This window comes from Platichthys flesus, chromosome 2 (genome assembly GCF_949316205.1).
Source record: "Platichthys flesus chromosome 2, fPlaFle2.1, whole genome shotgun sequence".
NCBI classification, from domain to species: domain Eukaryota; kingdom Metazoa; phylum Chordata; class Actinopteri; order Pleuronectiformes; family Pleuronectidae; genus Platichthys; species Platichthys flesus.
Genome location: NC_084946.1, coordinates 10,242,370 through 10,270,014, shown reverse-complemented (window position 1 = coordinate 10,270,014; position 27,645 = coordinate 10,242,370). Strand labels below are relative to the sequence as shown.

At 42.0% G+C, this 27,645-nt stretch overlaps 1 protein-coding gene across 1 annotated transcript; it reads left to right on the top strand.

Annotated features, from left to right (window-relative positions):
• Positions 1-1,134: 1,134 nt before the first annotated feature.
• ptpra (protein tyrosine phosphatase receptor type A) lies at positions 1,135-26,954 on the top strand. Its single transcript, XM_062397553.1, has 22 exons — positions 1,135-1,528; positions 11,855-11,901; positions 12,143-12,224; positions 12,340-12,780; positions 15,297-15,396; positions 15,808-15,881; positions 16,350-16,486; positions 17,366-17,456; positions 17,694-17,770; positions 17,875-17,911; positions 18,065-18,162; positions 19,496-19,615; positions 19,775-19,941; positions 20,033-20,168; positions 20,279-20,428; positions 20,561-20,654; positions 20,812-20,888; positions 21,012-21,146; positions 22,215-22,340; positions 22,471-22,622; positions 22,910-23,045; positions 23,364-26,954. Exons 3-22 carry the CDS (start codon positions 12,149-12,151, stop codon positions 23,436-23,438), a joined length of 2,499 nt encoding a protein of 832 aa, XP_062253537.1. The 5' UTR covers positions 1,135-1,528; positions 11,855-11,901; positions 12,143-12,148; the 3' UTR covers positions 23,439-26,954.
• Positions 26,955-27,645: the final 691 nt, after the last annotated feature.

Genomic DNA, 27,645 nt, shown 5'->3' with positions numbered 1-27,645 from the left:
GCACGATGGCACCACACTTCACACCAAACTTGTACCATAATAAAGCAAATAAACTATGAACTTTAAACCTCCTTCAAAAAGATGCAGTCTCACACACTTTTCATCCAAAGAATATATAGAGATCATATACTTCAGTGAAATTCAGTCGAAACTCTGAACAGTAAATGTATTCATTATGCAGTGGTGGATGGCCACTGACACTGTTAACCCATTAATTATTGCCAATATTGAGAAAGGGTTTAATGTGTTTTAAGTGGTGACATAATGTGGCTGTTTGCTGAAGTGGATCTCATTTTAGTTGAATTTAAATACTGTTAAGTGCTTTGATCATTGTAAAGTGTAATAATTTACACAATGTTTTATGTGTAAAATCATTATCTGGCTTTAGATAGAAAAAAAAAAAACTGCGGTAAAGATAAAAGATTTCCTCACTATGATGACAATCATTATGCAGATTCAGGATCCGGATAAAATTCAACACAACATAAATAAAAAATGCATTCTAATCCAAGAGCATAAGGTAAAAATAGGTCAAGAATAAGCTCACTGCAGTTATAGGAAAGTCTAGTATGTAAGTTTGTTTTAATGGAGATAAAGTATTGAAGCGAAGTATAAATACAGATTTAAAGATAAATAACTGAAGCTATACAAAGTACTTTAGACTAACAGCCTGTAAATTGATGGTTCGGCAACTAAGTGTATACAGTTAGTGCATTTTTTTAAGTGAAAAGCAGTGCAAGAATACAGGTTAAAATATAAAAGTAGCGATATAGAACATATAAAATCAAATAAATATGAACATTAGCAGCAATGGTGACAGCCTGGCAGCCTAGTGAGGTGGTTAATGCTTTAAATATATATGTGTGTGTGTGTCTGTGTATGGGGGGTACTCATGGTGTACTTTAATGAAAATACAATATTAAATATTTAATAGTTATAAAATGTTAAAGTGATGGGGTATGTGGGGGGGGGGCCCACCATCATCATGGACCCCTTAAAGGACCCCGGTACACAGTCTGGCCTGCTGTGATACTCAGCTGGGCCGGTAGGTGTCGCTGTGGGCCAAGCAGAAACGTGCGCGGGGAAGAGACGGGGCCTGGGAATCTGCTGCTTCCCATTCTTCCTTCGCAGACACACACACAACATGGCGGACTAGAACAGTCGGCCGACGCGCCCGGATACAGCGGATAAAAAACCGTGGGATTTATTGCCCAGGAAGGCCGAAGAAAGTAGCCCGCGGAGGGACGCTGCGTGAGGGCGACCGGAGGACTTTCAGGACCGCGGGGAGCCTTCCCTGCCTGGATGTGGCGGACTAACGCACCGCGGAGTGTTTGACTTGTGTGTCCCAGATCGCGCTTCCCTCCTCGGCTCACCCAGGTCCCCCACACCCCGCTCGCTCACTCTCGGTTCCTGGGGTGTGGAGACGGGGGCCGGGGCTGTAAAGGCGTGGGAGAGACCGAGAGGACAGACCCCAGCCTGGCTTTACTTTGCCTCAGTGAATCTCCTCTCGGGCGCTTCGGGAGTTGCGGTGAGTTTTTTTTCCTTGTTTTTGTTGCGCAGAACCACTGGATCACACTTGTTACCACGTCGCTGTGGCGGCGGCATGTTTAACACGGTGTCACCCACAAACACACACAGTTGCCCCCCCCCCCCCCCCCTCTCACGCAGGCCACATCACACCACCTCACATCTCCACCGTCACTGTTGTGCAAGGAGCTCGGGAGTTGAACATTTCACAAGTCGCTCGGAGGCAGGGAGGGATTTTCCTTCTCTTTTTTTTGGGGGGGGGGGGTCTGCTCTGTTGAAAACGGGTCTTTTGGAGAAGTCAGGGGCTGTGATTCGGTTGTGTGTCCCTGGCAGTGGGACAAAAGGGGGGGGGGGGCACCTGGTCGCCCCTGCCTCTCTGGAAAGTACACTTTATTGATCAACGCTTTGTTATTACACGTTCGCGCAGAGGAGGGTGGGGAGCTCGCTGGAGGGGGGGGTCCATGCGACCCACAACAGGAATTAGGTCGCACCCCTAACTCTGAACACGTATGGTCTGTCAAATCACAGCAGCTGCTTTGTGTTGTTGCTCCTCTGAGTCTCAGCAGTGTGTGTTCCCCCTCCACACAACCTCTCCCAAAGTTTTTTCTCCTCTTAATGATTAATATTCTCCCCTCTTCCTCTGTGTGTGTGTGTGTGTGTGTGTCTTGGGTGTAACCGAGCATACCATTTCAATATTGTGGGTGTTGAGATTTTGTTTTCATGACTTTGCCTTCATCTTGATTTCCCCTCTCATAAGAACATGGATTATTCCTTTTTTGACATATGTGCCAAGAGGGATAGTGGGGGGACTCGAAAACTAACATATTTATGAATGGATGCTGCTGCCACTGCTTCGGTGGAACATCAACAAGATTTCTGCTCCAGGAAAAGTCATATTAAAGTCCGGAGAGAGCTGAGGAGGCCTGGCAGAGCATGGCTTTTCATATCTCAACCCCCCAAAACCTGCATGCTGTCTGCATGGAGCTTGACTCATCCCATCTGGATTCATTGAGCTGCAGAAGGTATCCTCCATACTTCCGTTTCAGTGTCTTTGCGCCACAAGCCATCCTCCTTACAGGTGTCGTTGTGTACAGATTACTGATCAGATATCATTGCATTTAAAAATACAAATAAACTAATATCATCCTACTTACCCTGTAGGGACGTGATGATTGCTGTCGCTGTTGTATGGCCTGGTTCAGACTAAACCCTTTCAAAAGCAATTGATACAGAGAATAAATATCCTAGAACTTTTCTAACGACCTATTTTGACAGTTGTACACATTCCTCTTTTACTTGTTGGACATTCCAACATGAAAAATTGCCAAACTGCTCACTGACACTTTAGCTAGCCCTGGCTAATGCTATCAGAAATCACAGCACTTGCCAGTGGTAGGACAGTTCTACTGCTGTTTTGGAGTGGTGAAGAAGAAGTGGTTTCTGGGGGGAAAGATTGTAGTTTTATCTGTAAGAAAGAATACATTAAAAACGTGGTATGGGGATTGGCACAAAGCTTTGTCCACTCAACGATACCCAGCATGGTTTTTTCTGTATTATCGAAGGCATCTTCCGATGCAGGGGGCATCTCTACCGACAGGCCCACCTGGACCTCTGTCTGTCAGGCCTGCACACGTTCCACCACTGTCACAAACCACTGTCCAACAATCTGGTTGTCAGGCAGACCCATCTCATGACACTGTGGGAGGAGTGGGGGGAAAACAGGCGTGCTTTGGCAACATGGCAGAGAAAGGCAGACCTGTTATCATCATTCTCGCTCTGTCCATATCTTCTCCTGCCTATTTTTAGAGAAAGCTGTTATTTCTGTCTTGGGATCCTGAAAGGGTTTTAGCAGAAGTGCTCAAGTGATGCTCACACCACACTTTTCATGATCGGCCTCGTTTCCAAAAATAAGAACAAAGTACAGCTTGAAATCGCCTGTGTTGGAACTTCTGCGTGATGTTTTTGACGGGTGGGTCTTTGAGATTAACTTTGTGCTGTGAAATCTCCCCATTTCAGGGAACTGACACAATATTATGAGTTGGGTGGGGTGGGCGGTGTATTTTAGTTTCCACCTGTTCCACCATTTCACTGTGGACGGCCACTGTAATTCAGCGTCCTGACGGGATAAACATGGTGACGTTTAGGGGATCATGAAGCATTATGGAGCTTGATTGCAGCTACATGTGATATGTCATTGGACTGTAATGACATTTATTTTGCAGCGCAGGAAATGAACCTATGTGATGACTAAGAATTCATAAATGAAAAAGCTTGCCTGGTGGGGAAGACTTCACCAGGAGCCATCCAGTTATGTTCTGTCTTTGTGTGGATGTGGAGGAGTCGTGATGCAATCTCTTCAAATTACTGAGTAAATCTTTGTCTCACATCCTCCTGATGTGGCACGATTGATGTTCCTGGTTTATAATGACTTTGTTGGATGTGGATCAAAGTTTATGTCCCTTCAGTGGATTTCAGAGACTCGACCAGATTTAGTATTTAAGAAGCACTTTAGATGTATAAGAGTTTTCTTTAATCTCCAGGTAAACTGAAATCCTTCAAATTCCTTCCTCAACGTTCATTTTATAAGGGCACTTTCCCCCCTGCTGCTGTAAGGTGGGCTGATGGTGCTAAATGTTGGAAGGTGGGTTTTGCAGGAGTCGGTTTATTAACAGGATTAGGCTTCACCTCTCTACGCACCACATCTAAAGGTGCATAAATTCCTTGCTCATTATTAGGGTTGCAAAAGGGCTAAAAATTTCCGGAAACTTTCTGGTAACTTTCCATGGGAATATTCAGCTTGGGAATTAAAAAAATTACACAAATTAAACGCTGAGGACTAAAAACATCATTCAAAAACACACGCTGCACGGCGAATTTCAACCCTCCACTGTGCATTTCTCCATAACATGCACAGATAATTCCCAGCAGCCTGCACACTACAACAGGGCTATTGAGGCCTGCTATAGTGTGCAGGACTAGTCAGGTAAGTTTCAATGATATTACTGGGGAAAATATATAAGCATGCTGATTGTTCATCTGTTCATCTAGCCTATTTCTATTCATTTATCCATCAATTGTAAAATATTTTTAAAGACTATTTCAATTGGCCAACTATTTATACCTCTTTGTTCTCATCTTATTCTACAGAACAATCCCACGTGCACTATCTCATGTGTGGAGACATTTCACCCAGCCAATGTAGAAGGAAAGGCTGCCTACATTTGCAAATACTGTGCAAAGACCTATGTTAAGAAAGACACAAAGATGCAGAAGCATAGAGTCAAGTGCCCAAAGTTTCCTCAGGGCTCAAATCAGCCTATGACAAAACAAAATGTTTATATTTATGTCTGTATATGACAATGTAAATACAGTTAGTATGAATTACCCACACAATTTCCAGTTTATTCCCGTTAATTCCCATGGAAAGTTTCCAGCTTTGAATATTCCCGGAATTTTGAAACCCTACTTGTTATACAGATCATCTCTGGAACAGAGAGGGCCACGTTCATTTTAACCTACAGAAAAACTTTGATGCGCTATTTTCTTCAAACAATGCCACCACAGTTGAGGTCAAACTTAGTTTGAATCCAAAACCAGTTGAGAGCCTTTGTTGTAAATATTTATATTTGCCCTTGGCATCGGCCTCCAAGACGATGAAACTTTTCTTGCCCTGGCAAAAGAACATGTCAACATGCCCGAGCATTGTTTCAAAGCACAACGTGAAATAGAGGATTTCTTCTTATCTGTCAGAGGAAGAGGAGGGTTCCACGGCAGAAGGATGGTCACTTTAGATATGGGAATCTGTTGTAAAGGAAAGAAAGTATAGTTTGGACATTACGCTGCTCCGGCTTTGTGTTTTCCGGTCAAATGTGAATCTAGATAGCCTTTCAATGCTAACATTGGTCGATTTATGTAACAGAGAACACATAATCAAGCATTGAACTTCGACAATTGACGTGCACTCCATGAATATTAACATTTGTTGCCGCCTAATTCTTCTAATACACATTTTGGAAGTAAATGCACCTTCTCCTCTAACACATTATTTGTAAGTTATCAGGTACTTGTTTTTTATAAATTAGAAATTCATACAAGACAAGAACCTGGAGAGTACTCATCATTTACTAACAAAACAGATTCACATTCAGTGCATCTGATTCTAACACTTAGACATATTTATTGCAGTAAAAAATATCTATCTTATTGCAAATTAATCAATTATTATTCAAATCAGGAACCATCTCATTAAAGTATAAGACAAATACACAATTGAGTTAGTTGCCCAGCCTCAGCTGCACTCTGGATGCAGAATTCAGTCTCATTGATAGTGAATCAGGTTTTGTTGTGGCACTTGAGCTTCTCCTTTGGCCCCACACCATGCTTCAAGGTCACAGTGGCTTCTGTGGGGAGGCCATGCTTTGCGCCTCCACATCCTCTCTGTCCAATGTGGGAAAGCTTGAGAGGCCCCTGGCATGCCCTGTGAGAAACCCCACAATGAGGCAGACACGGAGCAGCGCTTCACTGACTCACACACTGAGCTCCCTTGATCCATCCAGCCTGATGGAACCGAATCATCATTACAGGCTTAATAACAGACACGGTGGTCACTCTTGCCTGTATGATTAGCCAGAATAGTAATCCCATGCATCCCTTCATCTTTTCATCAACTCACCAGCTCATGAATGAAGCCAACAGGAACGCAAACCACACCAGCAGGGAGTAGTATCCCTCAGAAAGGGAAGTCCGGAGGATTGTGGCTGTTGTATGTGGCACTGGGGACATATAATCTGTGGTCTGTTTTGGAGCAAGAGTCCTAGCGGCCCTGAGTTAGGCCTACTTCAGTCTCCTGTGAAGAGAAGCATTCACAGTATTCCTGCTGGCCCGGACCCCTCCCTCCCTCTCAAGACACAGAAACAGTATTAATATGTCATGAATGGAGACAGACAGAAACGCATTATCTAGCGCTGCAGCATGTAGTGAAGCGGGATACTCCGTAGACGGCCAAAGGGAAATATGGGCCTGAATGAAGCCTGCTTTATCCCCACTTTAGGTGTCATGTCAGCCAGGCCTGTTGTGTGTCCAGTTTACTCATTATTGTGTCTCCTGTAAATAATCAAGAAGCGTTTTTGATAATTAGAACAATATCACAAGAGAGGATTCCTCTAATTCTTGTCTTTGGGTTTCATTCAAATCTAGTTTGAATAACACAAACCAAATTGAGATTTCGCTTAGATCACCGTAAAAAATTTCCATCTCCTTCTTGATCTATTCATTCATTTTTGTCCAAGCAGTCAGAAAAGATACTCCTTTCTTCACCTAAGGTCGCAAAAGCATCAGTGAAATCCACAGACTTGAGCAGCAGCTTTCCATATTAAATGACTACCTTGCATTGATCGCAAGTCTTGGCCTTTGGTTGTCATGGAGATGTAATTGGACTTCCTTTATGTTCCACCTATAAGTGTTCCTTTCACTGTGTGAATGAAATGGCATGGTAACAGCTCGGCCCATTCACAACTGTGCGATTTCAACCCGATGAGGTCTGCAGTTGGCCACAGGCAGAGAGACAACTGTCCTCATTACTTGGGCAGGCTCGCAGCTCGCATGTGCAGGGAGCCAGCTCTGCACAGTGCTGCAGACTTGGACACAACATGAAGCAGTTGTTAACAATCACTTTGTTGTCTTAAATGACAGGATGTAGTGAAATAACTGTGCACATTGTTGCAAATGTATGTCATGAACCTGTTTCTGAAACATATCTCTCCCTTTTCTTTGTATTGCTTTTTTGTGTGTTTCTAAGAAACACTTGGCTAGATGATGAGGTTTTCTTTTCAGGCCTTTCAAGAGTGCTTGTTCAGATGCAGCCAAATCCAACATGTTTAAATTAAAGGAACTAGAATGGCCCTCAGTCGAGTGGACACCTCCACCATGGCCCAGCAGTCTCCTTCAATTCAACTGGCTCTAACACAGCTGGTTCCTACCGGACCAAATCACAATGCAGATGTTTATACCTCATTTCATACCAAAACTATTTCCTGAACAATGTTATCCATGTGCCAAGTTAACATTACACTTAATCTGATAGCAACCCTATTGCTCTGGTAACACGTAACACGAAATCCATTCAGTAGCTTTTTGCATAATCCTTCTGACAAACAAAGCAACAAACAAACAAACAGCAGGAGCAAAAAAAGAGGTCAAAATCTGGAACAAGCTTGAGACTTTGCCATAAGAAATATTTGACATCTCTTTGTACCCTATGCAATGGACAGAGTTGTGTTGTTACTCAACAGGTATTAAGATTTGTCAAACCACACCTAGCCCTGTTTTTGTTCTTGTGTCATTGAAGCCAGTCCAGTAGGTTATTATACTGCTAGCTGTAATATGACTGAGGGGAGCTAAAGAGTGTTAGTCATTTTTCGATTTTCATCAGAAGGTGAACAAACATGCTGTCACATTTTTATGCTGTTACTTATTCCCTCCGGGTAAACTTCTGATTTTTGTAGCTTGTTGCTTGTCACGGTGGCAGTTTTTGCACTTTGCCACAGGCCAGCTCATCCCCAGTTGTGGCTGCTGTGAAACGGCTTGCTCTAAGTGCTATGCCTTGTCTTCAAAATATTCACATGGTTGCACAACAAAAGCCCAAAGTCAGGACAGCAGCATGGGATGCTGCATGACTACCTTTTGAGTCGATTCAGTTACTAATAGATGGGCATGTACATACTTCTTCAGGGAATAGCGTGAGGAAAGAGCAGAAACTTCTAATATTTGGCCGTGACCCAACACAGGGCAGGAGGCTGGTTTGTCAAAAAGTGCTTCATCAATTTAATCAGTTTTTGACGCTTGAGATCAAATCATCAGGAATAGGTTGCGAGCTGTGTCTTTGTTTGTCCCTGAGAGGAAGGACGTCTTTTGCTGTCAACAAAGGTGTTGCACAGGGGAAATGTTGAGAAACACAGTGTTTATTATCCATTTGAGGAGCATTATTTGAACTGGTCCTAACACTAATCAGTGGATATGTTAAATGCTTTATTGTCCTGTTTAGTAATGTAACGAGAATGACACTCTGTTCAGCCTTGGTCGAGGTATGTGCTCAGTAATCTTACATAGGATTGTCTAGTTCTTAGTTTAGAAAAATATAAAAGAAAATAGGAATTGGACTGATAACTTAAATTGTTTATTTGTCATTAAACATAACTTAAGGGAGAATAGTGTTCCTGGATTCACATCTGGATTAAAATTGAATGGGTTCTGCCCGCGTCCTCATCCCTCCACCATACCTGCTTTCAGACATGCACTGAACCCCGGATGTCAGTTGCTGCAGACATTCTCTGGAGTTTCTTCTGCCAGTCTCCTAAACTCCAGATAGTGCCCGAATGATCCTATATGAGAATACAACAGGAAATCAAAAACCCCAAATAATACAAATATCGACGGATGAATAAGAGGGGCCATACAGTTAGAAGACACTAACCGAGATGTCAACTTGGAAAGACAATGGGATTCAATAGGTTTTGGTGATTTGATGTTCTGTGCAGGACACAATTTAAATGACACATCCTGCCTCCTGCGTGGTTTTAATTTTTTTGCGACTGCATCTGATCTCAGAGTTTCATACTGCTTTCTACATATATGTGAAAGACGCAGTCGGGCCTAAGTCCAGATCCCATTGTCTGGACATTTCCCACAGTTCATGTCTGAGAATGGCTTTAGTGTGTGTAATTTGGTGCAATTTGATTGAATTTAAGGGGACTGTCAGGCCTTGGTTGAGGTATGCACTCTACCGAGAGCCATTGTAGCTTAAATGTGATTTATATGAAGCCATCAGCCCAAGTGTCTTTTTTAAGAGAAAGTACTAACAGCACGAAACCTGAAAGTGGCACAAATAGAAGCACTTGGCCAGTCCCTTTTAAATTTATGATGTCCTTCACCAACCAAAACACAAATCTCAGAAAAGAATAAGAGTCCCATGCATAAAAAAAAAACACACAGTGCTGAAACACATTAGGATGCACCTTAGGGGAGTTGTTCTCTTGGGTGAACACAGTCCCTCTCTGGCTCCCGCAGCATCTGTGAAGTGACGGTTAGCAACAGGAGCGCCTCATATTACTTGCACCAACGCAGTTACACGTCCACATCCTCCCTGGATGGCAAGCAGAAAAAGATGAGTCATGCTTCTTAAGAAAAGGTAAATAAAACAGTTGGTTGATGTGGACATACCCATTAGTAACCGCTGTCTATCACATCAAATATAGCCTAACTAGACACTAGATGCTATATAGTACCAACTCACACCAAATATAACCAATTCCAGATCTGGGCCATTATGGCTGAGTCACTCTTTTTAATGAGAACTGGAGGAGAGGGTGGCAGAGGTAGGGGCTTGAGGTTGTAATGTGTGTTCATGTGACAGGGAATAAAGGGAACACCGCGATTTATGACTGAATCTGATATGTGGAGGATCAGTAGGTACAGTGACGGGCCATCCAGGATGTTGTCAATGCTTTTGATTATGGAAACAGGTTAAAAAAATAATTTGTTTGTATGTATCATTTGAAAATAACATAATTAGTTCTGGTTGCCCTTATTAGAGAACTGCAAAACAAGTACCACATTTATGAAGCTATTTTGATTTGTCATTTTAGCAGGTCCCACAAATTACAAGAAACATTGACCAGATCCATTTTCTTAAATGTGAAGATTTGCTGCTTGTTGTGATGATAGATTTGATTTATGGTAGTAAATCAAATATTATTGAAGTTCTCTAATGTTGTTCAGTTAAAAAAAATAGTTTAAGACATTCTGTTTTATCATTTTTATAGCCTGAGCGATCAGTATCTTAACTTCAATAATCAAACCAGCTCACAATCATTTTAATAATCATGCAAACTGTTTTATTCTTTTTATCATTCCATAACGTTTTTAACCAGTTTTTTCCTGCATTCATCTTGGATGGTAAACTGAAAAAGGGCTAAATATGAGAATCTTTTGAATTTTTTTCTGGGTTTACGAATCGTTATTTGGAAACAGACAATTGCTTTCTAAGTGGATGCCGGGTGAATGACTGCGAGAGGGAGAGCAACAATTGGATTTGTAGGTTAATAGCCTCATTGAACACATAACTTGCTCATTACGCCCTATTTCAGGATTCAGTCAGAGCCAGATAGAGCTGTGCTAGAACCAGAGCGTAAGCACTGCAATGAATGAGCTCAGTTCAAAACATCAGACGATTGGCAACTGGCACTATTAGGAGCTTTTAGCGCCCAATTTATCCCCTGCTCACTGATGCAATAATCCGTGATGTAAAGCATCAGTTTCTGTGCGGGAGCGCTGCAGCGTTTGGCCGGGTGCAGCGCTGGAGTATCTCTGTAGGCAGAGGCAGACGGGCTGGATTATTCCAGGGTCAGGACCATGGGATTAGGTCCAGAGATTATCACAGCTCAGTCAGGGAGACAACAGCCTTCTCGGACCCTGGAATTGTACAAAAGATTTACAGTCAGCCGGACCAACCCCCCCGGCCGCCATCGTGCTTTCTCCACGTCTGTCTCCCTCTGTCCTCCGCTTGCTCATCCCCATATCAGCTGCAGAAGATTTCCCAAGTGCTGATTCACTGTCACTGCAGGAATTTAAATGTGACACTAATTCTGTTTTGGTCATGCTCGGGGCGATGACTGCTTTGTCTCAGATAACAGTGAGTTGAGCGTAACTCATTTCTTTGATGAAACTGTTTCAAGGTGTTAAAAACACACAAAATGTTCCAGTTTTCTGGAGCCCACGGTGGTGTCCTTATTTGCCTTGTTTCGCTCTAAAACCCAAAGATGTTCATTGTAGAATAATGACATGAAGAAAGAAGAGGTCAACTCTGAAACTGGAGAAGTAGGAACCAGGGAAAAATGTAACCTTAAGAGTTACAATGTTCCATGTTTCCTGTCGTTTTACCATTCATATCAACTTGAAATATAACACTGTTAACTAATACCATTGTCCAGATATCATGTGGTAAATTCAGGTATTTTGCATAAAAAAATAAAGGTGACTTTTATTTAAATATCACTTTTTGTATAATAAACAATAAAATAAACAAATCGGATCAAATCAGGAAATGCTTTCCTGTAGATGTGCTTTAAGAAGGGACTTAAAGACGACACTGAGTCATGATGTCCTCGGACAAGTTGTCTCTTGACTCGGGGCCAACAGCAAAGACACAGTGGAAGAGAATTTGTCTGGATACAAACTTAAATGTCACTTGCAGCAAGTTTTACTTCAGAATAAATGATTTATCATGTGGAAAAACTCCTCCATACTAAATGTCTTCCATTTTCCTTTCTAGGACAAAGCTGTGCGAATGAGTGATTGATTGCAACTCCGCTTCTTCAGGTAAACAACATGAAATACGCAAGCTAACATAATACAAGCATTTCATTTTCACTGATATGTATTACATTCCCAAAATGAGCATGTGGGATTATGATTGAAGAAGAAATATAGCTGGTTATATAACACATAAAACTTTAATCTCATGGTCTTAATGAAACATTTCTGTGGTCACGACCTTTTGTAACTGATTTTTTTTTTTTTAACTTGTGTGTTTTCGTCCCTTATGTTGTCGTCCATGTAGGGCAGAATGGGTGTGTGTCCCCTGCTCCTGCTGCTTGGTGTGGCCCTCGGGGCCTCAGCCCAGGATCATGTCCCCGTCACAAGTACGAACCATGTCCATCATTATAAATGGCTTCATTCACTCACCTTCTTCAGTTCACAAACAAAATCGTATGCAGGAAACACTCATTGACATATTTTTATGTTCCTTTTTTCCAGGTCCTCCTAATATCACTGCCAAACCCACAGAACCCCCCACCGCACGCTCCCTCGACTTTCCAGCCGCACCCACTCCTGCCCCCCCAGGCCCAGCCTCAACGCTCGCCCCTGCAGACGTCCCGGAGACGACAGTAGTGACGACCATCACAACCGCGAGCCCAGCTGATGGAGAGGACATTGAACCAGTTGGTCCCAATGCCACTGCAAAATTGTTACCGATTCCTCCGCCCCCACCTCCGGCTCCAACTGATGCCCCTCAGGCACCACCGACCACTGAGCCTCCTCCTCCTCCCCCCGGGACAGGGGGAGACAACGACACCACAACCGAGACTCCAGACACCCCAACTACAGACACTTACACAGATGAGGAGATAATCGATCCGGAGACAGAGACCACTGCAGAACCTGAATATGATTTCACCACAGAACCCAGCCCACAGGGTGAGTACGGGTTACTTTTTTGTCCTAATGTTAGGAATATTTTCTGTACTGTTTAGTGTGAAAACACTTTCATAGATACTTGATCAGATACAGATGCTGATCTAATTGGATGCTGGGATCAGTCAGCCCTACTACTTATCATCAGATCACTTGACACATTTTAAGCTTTATAAGAATACCTTGCACAACATATTCATAGTATATGCTTTTATTTTGGGGTTCTGTGTATTCGTGTTATTCATGTAGGCCAGAAACGCAGTAGCAACAGCTTGGAAAAAAGCAAGTGGGCTCTCTGTTCAAGAGCTGACCATTAATATTTTAGATAGTTGAACATTTTTCTGCTTTTAGACTCCGATGCAGCTGTTTGGGAAATATCCTTATGTGACTTACCTGTCTCAAACCAGTCATCCACATGAATCAGAATACCATCCAAACTGGAGGACAAAGGCACAGTCAGAAGTGTCTGTGATTTTAATGTAAAAGCAAAGAGTCCTGTTTACATCAATTTCATGAAATGCTCCCTTTGATGTTTTCAAGGAAGTAATCATTTGAGCTGCAATATATGGTATTTCTTTTATACAACGTAATCACTCTGGGTTTGTAGGTGTTATGTAATAATAGAGTAATTGCTCTATTGTGTCTCTCTGGATGTCTGTGGGCCTTGTTTGTGGAGAGCTGTGAGCAGTACGAGATGGCAGCACATCAGTCAGGCCTGTGTCACCTCCACATGATGCCCGCAGCCCGTTGTTGTCCCGCTCTGTTCAATGTACACCTTGTCCCAGGGAGAACACTGAAAAGTCCTGGGAACTGGGCATGAAAATGCAACACATCTGGGCAGCGTTCCAAACCAACCACCCCCAACCCCCCACTCCTGAAAGCACATATGGAGCATGAAGTCAAATGATGCATTCTTTGCAGCATATTTTTTCTGCAGCGTTTAGGGCTCTCTTGAATTTTGAGTCGACCCGTGGAACAGCTGATTTGGTCATTGCTTTGTCACTGGCACCATGCAGGTTTCTAGAAACACCTCTCCTTTTGTTGTGGCCCAACGGGTCTTACAGTCCGCTCATCAGCACACAAACTGCATCCAGATTTTTTTGTGTAAAACCAACCTCCTGTTGTTGTTCAATACTCGTGTCTTTTGTGCGAATGGCAGCAGTGAAATGTCACCAGGAAGACTATAGGACTGCCTTTAACCAGCAGCTCATGCACGTGGTGGAAACAAATTGGTCAGCCATTGTAATCTACAGCATGCAGCATAAGAATAGATAACTCGGCCTGTTTAATGTCTCATTTCTACAGTTAAGCCTGTGTTAACACAATCCGTTACCAGCATCAAATTAGAGCCAAAAAATCTCAGGATCAGGAAAGTGTTTTATCAAGTTCTCTCTGATTAAGTTGTGTAGAATTCTCAGCAAAACGTCTGAAATGTTTAAGTGCTTTATTCGATCCTTCTCTGGCTGCTGTGTTCTCGGGCACACACAGATGCAGAAGCTCGAAGGTCAACCCTCTCGGTTAAACTGTGATTTATCCTCTCACTCTAAAGGACAGCCTGTTGCACTCTCCATTTGTGTTTGTGTGCGTTTTCCCCTCTGAAAGCCACTGAAATATTAACGTGGACAACCATTATCGAAAAGAAACATACAGGCTGGTGTTGAAAGAGGCAGAGGTCACCTCAACACCGTGGCTTTTATCTTTCTACCAACATTCATTTTAACAATATTCAAATCTGTCTTGTGTAAATGTATATGAAACCCACCTCTAAATGTCTCTTCACATAATTCCTTTTATCTTATTATAGATATAAATCAACATTTGGATTGGAGCTAAAATGAGAAAAATTGTACTATCTGATTTATTCCAATAGTTACAAATTCAAACATTTAATCTAATCTCTTTAATTTAATGTTTTTACACATTTCCTGGCTTGACAACTCAGTTTTCGTTCAGACACATAGTTGGTGTCAATCTTATTACCTCAGCCTCTGACAGAAAGTGAACGTATTTTCCACAATAGTTGGGAATTAGTTTTTGAAATGTTCTCATTACGGTTGTATATTTTGTAGATTTCTTTGCCTTCTATAATGAGCTGGTTATGTGAATTCTGGTCAAATGTATCAAATCATCTTTGGTTATGGGACGTTATGGTTTGCATTTCTCAAATTTTCTGACATTTCTTTGAACAAATAATGAATTAATTAATTTGCGGATATGACATGTTTATTTGTAGCCTTACAACTAATCTAGTGTGGGTAACAATCCCTCTACTATGTTGTGCATAACATATTTGTTAAACCTTAAAATTGTCTTGACAAAACATCCTCATTTTACAAAAAACACCCCCAGTTTATGTGGAGAACGGAAACATGAGACTAATTTGATAATGGCAGTGGAATTTGGCTTCAGCTCCAGAAGTATGGAGACACATGTTCAATTGTTGTCTTTACGTTCTTGCTATTGTTTTGGTGAATCATACAAATCATATTAAATCTTGTATCTTTCCATCTCTGGTCTAGACAACAACCAGTCAGATGACATGCCAATCATCGCCGTGATGGTGGCCCTTTCCTCCCTGCTGGTCATCATCTTCATCATCATCATCCTCTACATGCTCAGGTGGGTGATGCACTCTCGATGGTCATTATACAAGATCTGCCAGAGACCTGTGGGGAGGGGCCTAAGGTGCTGCCGTTACCATGGCAAAGACTGATTGGCATTCTGCTGTGAGGCTGAAGCTGTTTGTTTGTGTGTGTGTGTGTGTGTGTGTGTGTGTGTGTGTGTGTGTGTGTGTGTGTGTGTGTGTGTGTGTGTGTGTGTGTGTGTGTGTGTGTGTGTGTGTGTGTGTGTGTGTGTGTGTGTGTGTGTGTGTGTGTGTGTGTGTGTGTGTGTGTGTGTGTGTGTGTGTGTGTGTGTGTGTGTGCGTGCGTGCGTGCGTGTGCGTGTGCGCGTGCGTGCGTGCGTGCGTGCGTGTAAGAGACATTTTGTGAATCTCTGTGTATTAATATGCACTTTGATCTTGATTGACAGGTTTAAGAAGTACAAGCAAGCAGGGAGCCATTCAAATTCCTTCAGACTGACCAATGGTAGATCGGATGATACAGGTAAACAAGTTAAATGTGCATTATTTTGTGTTTGTTTGTATGCTTTGTGTTTGTCAGCAGATGTGCTGCATCCTCACAGAACAGTAATTTATTTGTAATACGTTGGATCAGCAGATATAAACCTCAAGCCTGAGCAAACTTGTTTCTCCCCTTTATTTTCTGATAAGACTTGATTGATCTTGTTTTCCTAATGATAACATACCACTGGTTGACTGTTGGCAGGAAGCTTTTGTTCACTGTGATTACCTAACCAACGAGGCAGCAGTGTGCTTCCTCATGTTATAACGTTGACCCACATCGCCCTCTGGTGGTCATCTTTAAGAAGGACAGAGAAAGATGAAGCCTGTGTTCCCTGATGAGATATGGTTCCAGTTCCCATGTTCTTACCCCATCTCCTGTGTCTTCATCTCCTCCCGTTCCTTCCCTGCTCTCCTCACTCCTCCTCCTTCCTTCCTGTTGCCGGCTCAGAGCTCCAGACCGTTCCGCTATTGGCCCGTTCGCCCAGCACCAACAGGAAGTACCCACCGCTTCCTGTTGACAAGCTGGAGGAAGAAATGAACCGTCGCATGGCTGATGACAACAAACTCTTCAGGGAGGAGTTTAATGTACGGCACACTCAAGCACACACCCTCGGATACTGGACTGTAGCCCAAGATTCACTTGCACCCTAGAGAAGTGCTTCTGTACACCAGGGGCACCTGTATGTCAGGGGCATGAGAAAATATTATGAAGGTTATCTGATCCACACATTTTTGATTAGGATAAAATGAAACAATTACAAGACAAATGGCTAGTTAACAGAATAAAAAAAAATGAGAAATAATAAAGAGATTTTAAATAATGAGCTATTTTACAAATGTATAAACAGGTATAATAGTTAAAAGTAATGCACAAAAAGTTAAAATAGTTGGCTAAAAGTAATAAATTATTGAAATTATTAGGTACCTAAGTGAATAAATAAATAATAGAAATAGTTTGCTAAAAATTTAAATAATAAGCTAAGTTGAATGTATAAGTTATTGAAATAGTGTAAAAGGTTTTAAGTAAAACTTAATTAGCTAAAGATAAAGGATTTCTCATTTATATACCTATAAAGTCATGATTAAAAAGTTGAAATATATATATATATAAATAGATGAATGAATAGTTGAAATAGCCTGTTCATCATGGAGAACAGGTCAAGTGATTGATAGTGACCCAGTGAATGACTTATATGTGATAGATAGATAGATATGTGAATTTGGGGTGATTTGCATAAAATGATATGGTAAATAGACTATAAGTAGTGCGGTACAAGTCACAAGTCACTCATACACTGGAAAAGCCAGGGATCAAACTACAGACTCTTGGATAGTGGAGGACCCAGTCTACTTTCTGAGCCACAGATACCCATTTAAAAACACAGCAGACCAAAAGATGAGGCCAACAGACAAGGTTGTCTGCTGTTCTCCCTGGTGTCCTAATTTCTTTCTTTCTGTGTTTAGGCGCTGCCAGTCTGCCCCATTCAGGCCTCATGTGACGCTGCTTCCAAGGAAGAGAATAAAGAAAAGAACAGATACGTCAACATCCTGCCATGTGAGCAACAACACATTGACACTAACAGACATCAACAATCCAGAGATCGGGGTTACTGATATATATATGCTGCTAATTCCAGCTTTTACAGTAATACACAGTAAACATCAGATAGTAGACAGACAAAGCCAGTTGTGAGTTTTATAATATACCATGTGTAATGAAAATTCCTTTTTTTAAAGTGCTGCTCCACCTCCTCATTTCGATTTTCTCTCTCTGCCCCTCTCTCTCTCTCAGATGATCACTCGAGAGTGCATCTCTCATCCCTGGAGGGAGTCCCTGACTCTGACTTCATCAACGCCTCCTTTATTAATGTTAGTACAAGTGCAGCACATTTCCCACAAAAAGAAACAATACTGCTCTTAACACGGTAGACTCTTATTTCACATCATCCTGACTTCATCTCTCTTGTTTGTAGGGTTACCATGAGAAGAATAAGTTTATTGCAGCTCAAGGTAAGTGTGTGTGTGTGTGTGTGTGTGCGTGCGCGCGCTTGTCAGCAGTGGAGCAGAGAATACAATCCTACGTGGATCATTGAATATACAAACTACTTGGTTATTGTCTAAACACTTTTCATCCTGATTTGTTGATGTGTCTTGGGCACTCAGGGCCAAAGGAGGAGACGGTAAATGACTACTGGCGAATGATCTGGGAGCAGAACACAGCTACCATTGTAATGGTGACCAACCTTAAGGAGAGAAAGGAGGTAAGAGGAAGGCTAATGTTGATGTTTTGTTTTTTTCTATGCTGTTAACAACATCATTTGAGAGCTTTTAAGGACATCAGGGTTGCAGCAGAGCACAAAACTCATAGTTTGGATCAGATCATCGAGTTGAGTCACGGATTGGATCCTTTTTCGGATATTCTTCAACATAACAGAGAGAAAAAGATGACTCTGCTTTTTATCTATTCGACAACTTAAACAACAAGTATAAAAACAAGGTTAAATGTTTTGATAAAGAATGTTTTATTTATTTACTTTTATTATTTTACTTGAATTTTTGTGCAATTTGAACAATAGTAAATAAAACAACAGTCTTTGTTGTGATGTCCTCAATGTTTCCCATTAATTATCTGGCTGTAGCAGCCCACCATACTCTAATTTATCCCACCACAGTTTTAAACTTTTCATTATAACACAAGAGAGCTCTATTGATTCCTCTACAGAGCTGTTTGCCTCGTGCTTGCTCAGTCGCTCTGTCTCTCTCGCAAGCTCCCACTATCATCAATTAAGTTTTTACTATCCACACTGCTCTGTTGTGTGTGAGAAGGAACTACATGCATTTTAAGGTGCTCCCCTGAACTGCCCCAGAGTGAATCGAATTTGTGTAAAACACTCCTCCTATCTTCTGGTCTCGCCACAGATAAAATAGGTTGCGTTAAATGTGAGGCTATTAGGGATATCACGATACCAACAATTTTGTAGTCAATAACGATACCATGAAATTTCCACGATTCTCGATACCCAATTTGAATTAAAAAAGAAAAAGAAATGTCTATCAACATTTTAAAACAGAAAAGTGGGATGTAGGAAAATTAGGAGATTTCAGTTATCAATACAGCAGAGGCTGCCCACGCAGTGTACCAAGACACACACCGACATGCATATAGACTCAAATTACTCACCAGCAGCCACATGTGCTTTTCACGTGAACACACTACTGCTTGTCTCATGTAAAAACATCCCTGCTTTGATTTAACTGCATCTCTGGATTGTAATTTATGCAATAATACAAATGTCAGGAATAGTGTAATGTGTGTTAACATGCAATTAATCTGCAGCTGATATGCATTCTGAAGATTGGGGGTTGACCCATGTGACTCTAGGATCAACTGGGGCCTGTTACACCACTAAAGGACATGTGTTCTTAAGGTGTAGATTAAACACAAACAGCTGAGTTAGTTAAAGAGTGCCCTTTTTTCAACACCATGTATATCAGTCCAGGAGTCCAAGGGCAAGCACAACTTGTTTTGACTGTACTCACTGTTGTTGTTAATTTAGATAAACTCATTTGCACGTTTTAATCTCTGTTTTTCAGTGTAAGTGTGCTCAGTATTGGCCGGACCAGGGCTGTTGGACCTATGGGAATATCCGTGTATCTGTAGAAGACTCAATGGTTTTGGTGGACTACACCATCCGCAAGTTCTGCATCCAACAGGTACCCTGCTAACATTGTCACAGATGTATTTTTAAGCATTAGATTATGCCTGCAGGGAAAATCATTTCCAACTCTACCTTTGTTGTAGTGATAGGCTGCTCGGGACATAAATGAAATCCCTTGTGGCCTGGTCTATGACCTGGTGTGTTTGTGTTGCAGGTGGGAGATGTGTCTGGGAAGAAGCCCCAGAGGCTCGTCACCCAGTTCCATTTCACCAGCTGGCCAGACTTTGGGGTGCCCTTCACCCCCATTGGCATGCTGAAGTTCCTCAAGAAAGTCAAGAACTGCAACCCCCAGTACGCCGGGCCCATTGTGGTTCATTGTAGGTGAGTGGATCATATATTTGTACCTGTTAATCTTGCATCTTTGTCCGACTGCGACACATTATTTACAATAACTATTCCTCTGTCCTGTCAGTGCGGGTGTGGGGAGGACAGGTACCTTTATTGTGATCGATGCCATGTTGGACATGATGAACACTGAGAGGAAGGTGGACGTGTTTGGTTTCGTCACCAGGATCAGAGCCCAGCGCTGTCAGATGGTCCAGACTGATGTAAGTCCAATGTCGACACTCTCCACCTGGGACTCACTGCTGCAACTATATCACAATGAAACAAAGTTTTCATTGCAATGATTTTTTGGACTTCTCCCTCTCTCCCACAGATGCAGTATGTTTTCGTCTTCCAGGCAATGTTAGAGCATTACCTGTACGGAGACACCGAGCTGGAGGTTACGTCTCTGGAGTCCCACTTGGCCAAACTTTACACCCCCTCACCTGGAGCTGGCTGCAGTGGTCTGGAGGCTGAATTCAAGGTGTGTTTTGTTTGTATTCTTATTATCTGCAACTCCTCAGTCCTCATACCCCTGCATCATACCATTTCAGTCCAGTAGGATGTGTCACTGTTTTTGAAAAGTAGATTAATATTTAAACCATGTTACATCTAGAAACTGACATCCATCAAGATCCAGAACGACAAGATGAGGACAGGCAACTTGCCCGCCAACATGAAGAAGAACAGAGTCCTGCAGATCATTCCATGTGAGTGATGCAGATGTGGTCGGTGTCGTTGGTTTATACAGTGTTGTGCAGACAGTCACGTATGCCATGATGCACATAATGAAATTATAGACTTATAGTTCTTGTGTCTGCAAGCTTCCCTTCAGTCAAGGACATTGTGTCTCTTTGTTCCCGACAGATGAGTTCAACAGAGTGATCATTCCAGTCAAACGAGGCGAGGAGAGCACAGACTACGTCAATTCCTCCTTCATTGATGTGAGTGTAACAGCACCTGGATTAGAGTGGTTCGATTCAGTAAAGCAAGCAATCCATCAGATGTTGTAAGTCTTCCTCTCACTATTTATTTTGTCACATACAACCTCCGTCATCTTGGCACAGGGCTACCGTCAGAAGGACTCGTACATGGCGAGCCAGGGCCCCTTGCAGCACACCATGGAGGACTTCTGGAGGATGATCTGGGAGTGGAGAAGTTGTTCCATAGTCATGCTCACTGAGCTGGAGGAGAGAGGGCAGGTATGTGTGAGGCTCCAGGTTTAACTCGTGTTGTGGGGAAATCTATGTAACTCAGTTTACGAAGTCATATAATTACATTATTTTAATTAAATAAACTAACTTCCGGGCGTTGGGTAAATAGCCATGAGCACTTTTGGACTTGTTTTACGCGGGCAACAGTGATCTACTTTTCTTCATATCTTACAAAATGCAACACTGGCAAGACAGGTAGAGGGAGCTTCTCTGTCTCCAGTGCGTTTGTGACATTGAACATGAGTCACTGGGGAGAAAACTGTGGTCTAGTGGCAGAAACTTGGACTATGGGCAGAGAAGGTCTCTGGTTCGACTCCACGGAGAAACAACAAAAGACGAACCTGGATTGATCTGTCAAAAAATCCAAGAGGATTCTCCCTACCCTGTCTAGTGCTCCTGAGCAAGGCACCTTACTCCCCCAACATCTGCTCCCTGTGCGCCGTACATGGTCGCTCACTGCTCTGTGTTACCTGCAGCAGATGGGTCAAAAGCAGAGATTAAATTTCCCTACCTGCATGAGTGTGCCTTTGCATGTCTGTGCATGTGTTTGGGACAAATAAATGCATCTTAATCTTAAAACAGAAAGACAAACTTGTTGTTAATTCTTCAGATATCAATTATCAGATGTAGAGACCTCAACTTCTATGGAACTGGCTTTGTTGTAGAAACCACCGTGCAACAGGTCAACAGGACCAACATTAGGATACAGCCTCTCATGGCTATGGTCGTATACTCGGTACCCTGTAGTCCACTATTCAAATATGTGCTAGAGCCCTCTACTGGTCCTGGACTGCAATATCATCCAAAGAGTCTCTTCATGAGGCTTCACTAACATTTGGAAAGGAGTCAATATTTAATATGTATTAGTAGCAACCAACATGTTTAATGTGATCTTCTTTGTTCATTTAATTTAAAATTTAATAAATTTCTCTTTTTAATGGTGATTCTAGAAATCTGGCAAACTTTCATACACATAATACACATAGTATACGTGTCAAGATTTCACTGAAATGTTCAGTTGTCATTATTTTACCACCTCCATCTCGTGTCCCACAGGAGAAGTGCGCTCAGTATTGGCCCAGTGATGGAGTAGTGGTCTATGGGGACATTTCCATCGAGCTGAAGAGGGAGGAGGAGAGCGAGAGCTACACGGTGCGTGAGCTCCTGGTCACCAACAACAGGGTAAGAAACGAGCAGACTCATAATACAGGTTCCATCACTAATACAGTTTTTTAAAGTGTAATTGAGGCTAGACTGATAATGTATCAACAATAAACTTTGGAGGGCTTACTATAAAACTCCATATTTCTAGGAGAACAAGGCTCGAGCGGTGCGTCAGTTCCATTTCCATGGCTGGCCAGAAGTGGGCATCCCCACTGACGGAAAAGGCATGATCAATATAATTGCTGCGGTGCAGAAGCAACAGCAGCAGTCTGGCAACCACCCCATCACTGTACACTGCAGGTAACAAACACAAACACACACATACACACATACACACACACACACACACACACACACACACACACACACAGCTTCACTGAGCAAGACACTGTTTTAAACTGTGTGAACCAATGTAAGAAATTGTTCTCGTCTTCCTTGTGACATTTTAACTGCCCCCTGTTGACCTGTTGCTATGACTATTTCCTAACATTTACGCTTACAACAAAACCGTTTGTGTGAGCGTGTTCATTTTGAATAAGGTTGCTGCACTGTGTGTATACTGAAGTTTACATTTTGTGTGTTTACAGTGCTGGTGCTGGCCGGACAGGGACTTTCTGTGCGTTGAGTACAGTCCTGGAGCGGGTGAAGGCAGAGGGCATCCTGGACGTCTTCCAGACAGTCAAGAGCCTCAGACTGCAGAGACCCCACATGGTGCAGACACTGGTGAGGACTCTGAATTTTTAATGTGTAAAATGAATTTAATAGTCTTCAAGTATTTCTTTAGGAAAATAAGAGTTTAATTGTATATGGGACAGATATTTAGTCTGAGTACAGGTTGGATTTAGAGTAGAGGTTTGGATCCCCCCTGTGGCGTCTAAATGTTTACAATACAACTATCTGTTCATGTTTTACTTTATATTCTAATGTATTTCTCTTGAAGTGTTAGACACTGTCATTGCCCATCGGTAAGCGAGCTACACCTGTCGTGTAGTGATTTTGCTCTAGCTGACGTTGCCGTTTCTCTCATCCCTCGCTCCTCAGGAGCAGTACGAATTCTGCTACAAAGTGGTCCAGGAGTATATCGATGCCTTCTCTGACTACGCAAACTTCAAGTAGGGACTTTCCTTGGAGGCTTAGAAGAATGGATCAGAACCGGCACCAGAACCTACAACCACCACATTACCAAGCAGAGAACTCCATTTTCCCATCTGATGGATTCAAAACAACGGGAAAAAAGCAGACTGATCACAACTTGATCTGATGATGGGATGAACTGCCCGGAGGAAAAGGGAACAGACATCTCGGCCCGGAGGACAGGGCAGTGCAGTCGGACAGAGAAATTAACTGAGATGCCTTCTTGAATATTTTGTAATATTGGTCTTGTCAATACAGCCCCTCCCCCCTATTTGCCTACCGCCCACTCTCCACCCCACCCCACCCCATATGTATATATCCTTACTGTGTTGCATCTTATTACTTTGGTTTCAGACACAGTTTTGAGTTTGGCTGCATTTTTGGGTGGCACCTGTAATGTATTTTATTGGTATATATATAAATATATATAAATATATATGAATATAAATTGGATGCTTTTGAGGCTAATGTAAAAAAATCCAGAGTCAAGGTAATGATGTTTGGATTGTGTCTTTATAGGGACTGAGACCTGAGACGTTTTTTGGCGTTGCCTGAGCCGCGCTGTAGCGACGTGTGTGGTAGACAAACTGTGGATTGTTTTCACTCCCACACAATCACTCACACACACTCACACACACATACAGACACAGTTGGAACCATTTTTCTTCACACACAGAATTCGATGCATCTACTCAACAAAAGCATTTTTCAGTCGACTTACAAGATGAGATCAGAATCTCTGTGGCGTAGCGCAAAGTCTCAGGTCGTCACACACACACACACACACTTGATACCAAGAGCATTCATATTTTCGGAGCTCTAGCATGTGTCTGTGTCTGTGTGTGTGTGTGTGTGTGTGTATGTGTGCGTTTGTTGGAGCTGAAGCATAAGTTGGCAGCAAGGACACTGTGTTTTAACATCACTGTCTTCTCTCCACTGAGTGCCAAAGTCTCTCACTCCCTTGGTTTTGCAGCTCTGGAGGCTTGAGAGACTTAACCAAACATTATAAGTGCATCCAACACATTCCTGGTCTGCAACAGGAAAGTATGAAATAACGGATCTGTTTGATTTTGCCCCGTTCAGTAAAGAAATATGAGTGAGAAGAATCGGTAAAACCTTTTAAACAAGTTTTATTTGACTTTAAGGTCTGTTACAGTATCAGCGGCGATGTTGTTCATGTTGACAAGCCAAACAGCACCGTCACAACTAAATCCACTATTGCATCACGGAAATCATCAAATCTTATATACCCGGCAAATTTCTTTTCCTTGTTTACAGACACATGTCAGTATTTCTTGTAGATCGCATTGATGCATTTCTTTTCTTTTTGGGCTTCCTTTAGGTCTGCCTGAATTAACTGTCTCTTCTTTTGTTTTATATATCGGCTTCACATCACTACGCTGTACCGATTTTCTTTTATTTCCCAACATGAACACTGATGCCGATGAATGTTTCCTTTTATTCAAATGCTGTTTCTAAGGTTCTCCTCAAAGATGGACGCGTTGTTACTTTGAATAGTGGAGGTGTGACATGTGACGTTTGCAATGATTCCTTTTTTTTAAATGCCTAGGCTCGAACTACAGCATTTTTTTTTCCTTCTAAATTGAGGCCATGCCCTTTATGATTGTATAATGAAAGATGAATGATGTCAGTCAAACGCAGGGCTTCAGGTCAGTCCTAATTTCCACTTGGTCAGCTCAGGAAATGACTGACACCAAGATTGTTTTTTTAAATCTACAAACTGAATAAATTGAGCCCGAGCTCATCTCCGAGGCTGACCGGCGGTCAAATGGTTTGATCCCTCGTCGCAGGAGTCTCCAGATATCACCCTCTCTCAGATTTTAATGCTGTGATTTTAAACCATTCTATTTCTTTTTAGGAGTTTTCAAGATATTTCATCTTTCTTACGTAGATTTGAACTGAAAATGGCCCCCGTTCTTGGAGAAACTTTACGTCACACTCACCCGCAAACAGTCTAAATTAAACTAACGCTCCCCGTTACTCATATTAAAAGGAGCACAATCAGATTTAATTTATTGAGAGTGGACGTCATGAAATGTACATGCTGAATTGATTGTCTGAACACACCTGCACTATTTTGCACCAAAAGCAAAGCCCTTAAATGTACAGAACCAAATGAGGTCAGAAAGCTCAGACAGAACATTTAGCCTTGATATTGAAACATGGGAAATCTATTTGAACTCTTGAACCTCTTTCAGGTCCCAGCGCCCCGGGTCGAGCCTCCTGCGAGGGCCCCTGCAGGGACGTCTAGTAGCAGATCATTCTAATTGACCAGTCACTGAAATTGTTGACTGTTTGTCCATCATCACCCTCATTTCAGGTCTTGGTTCATTCCAAAGCATCACAAGTGCCCGCACTATTAATTAGGTGCCGTTGTTCATCGTGTATTTTGTTTGTCACTTACTGCGTCTTTAAGAGGAGGGGATTGTTTGGCTGTTCGCTCTCTCTCTCTCTCTCTCTCTCTGTGCTTAAATTATATGGGTTTATTGTGTGTATTTGGATCATGTGGGCACCGTCTTTCTGTAGTTCAACAATAAGACAATTTGCCAACCTTAAAAAAAGTGCCTCACTGTAATTATATTCCAACGTTATCTACATTATGTAGTGGAACCATTGGGCTGTACTATCATTGCCTGTCGATCAATGGCAAACCTTTATGTTTGATAAGAGTCCAAACCAAAACTGGGTCAGTTAACCTTTTCTTTGACATTCCCTAGATTCCTTGATTGTCCAGATGAAACAAAAATTGAGGTCACTTTATTGAATATCAAACTTCTTGATTTAATGGCTTCATCTCATTCCATATCACTCGAACATCGGATCCACAATAAGTAATCAATTGTGGGTTCCCAAATGATGAACAACAAGTCAGTCGATTTCCCCCAAAAGCAAATGAAAGTAGCTGATTTGATGCATTTCACAGCCCTTTATTCCTGGAGCTTTGGCCCAGTGGAGCATGTTGAGTACCCTCGACAGGGAGTCCTGAGGAAGACGAGGCTCCAGCGTCCCTCTTCTTCTCTCCACCTTTATAAGCCCCTTGTCTTTACTCACCGCTCTCCTCTCATCGCTATATTTCCCTCTTTCACTTTGTCCCTGGACCATTCTTTCACAGTGGTCACTTCCCACTCCCTTTTGTATATAAAGTAAGGTTATTTATATTTCATTCCTGTCTGCTGCCTTGCTTCTTTTCCTTTCTTCCCTCCCTTCTTTTCTTTTTTAAGATGTATATTGAACTGTATTGGGACCATTTTGAAATGTATTAGAGATGTTTCGTTTTGGCCATTTTTATTTTGGTATAATTGTCTTAAGCAAATCCTTTTTTTTTTTTGCCTGTTTGTTTCTAGTGTTTTGTTATTCAACATTTGAATACATGTATATATAATTATATATATGATAAAATTATATATAATTATATAATGCCGAATGGCCTTTCTAAGCAAGATACTGTTCAAACCTAATAAAGTGCTTGAGATTTTAGTTTTCTTCTGCATTAATCATCTTTTAACACAAAGGTGCAGTTGTGTCATGTGTCAGTCGACTCTAACGTAATCATGGGTTGTGCCGATGCTCATTACGTCTCAATGATGAGTAATGGTGCAAGGGTGCAATATAATTGCAGATCGTTCATGGAGCTTATGGATCAGTAGCCTGTCCTATTGAGTGTTGCTCCTGAAGGGTCTTCAATCAGCCCTAACCCCTCACCCCTAATTAAATGCTAATGTGCTTTTTGCACCAATCAATGATTAATCTGGTGAATCGTTGGAGAATAAAGTGAACGAACCAGTGAACATTGATACTCGGAAAACATGTCAGTACACATGATGTTTATATTTATTTCACCGTGTCACTACTGACTGGATCTGGTGCTTCTCAGTGTTACAGTTTCTACAGTCGCTGTAACAGTTGAGCCTCTCGGTTGAGCAGTGGTCCACTAATCATTGATTATAGATGGAAAGATATTAGTACAATATAAGAAATGCAAGGAATTCTACTTGGACTATGTACAGTGCGTTCACTGTATGACAATGTGAGCAGGACCACATTGAGCTAATCACGAAGGGGTTTAATGCTGCGATCACCAGTAAGTGATTGGCAGGTGCTAATTGGAATTACAAACACACTAGTTAAATAAATGATGTCAAGGCTTTAGAGTATCTACAACATGCGA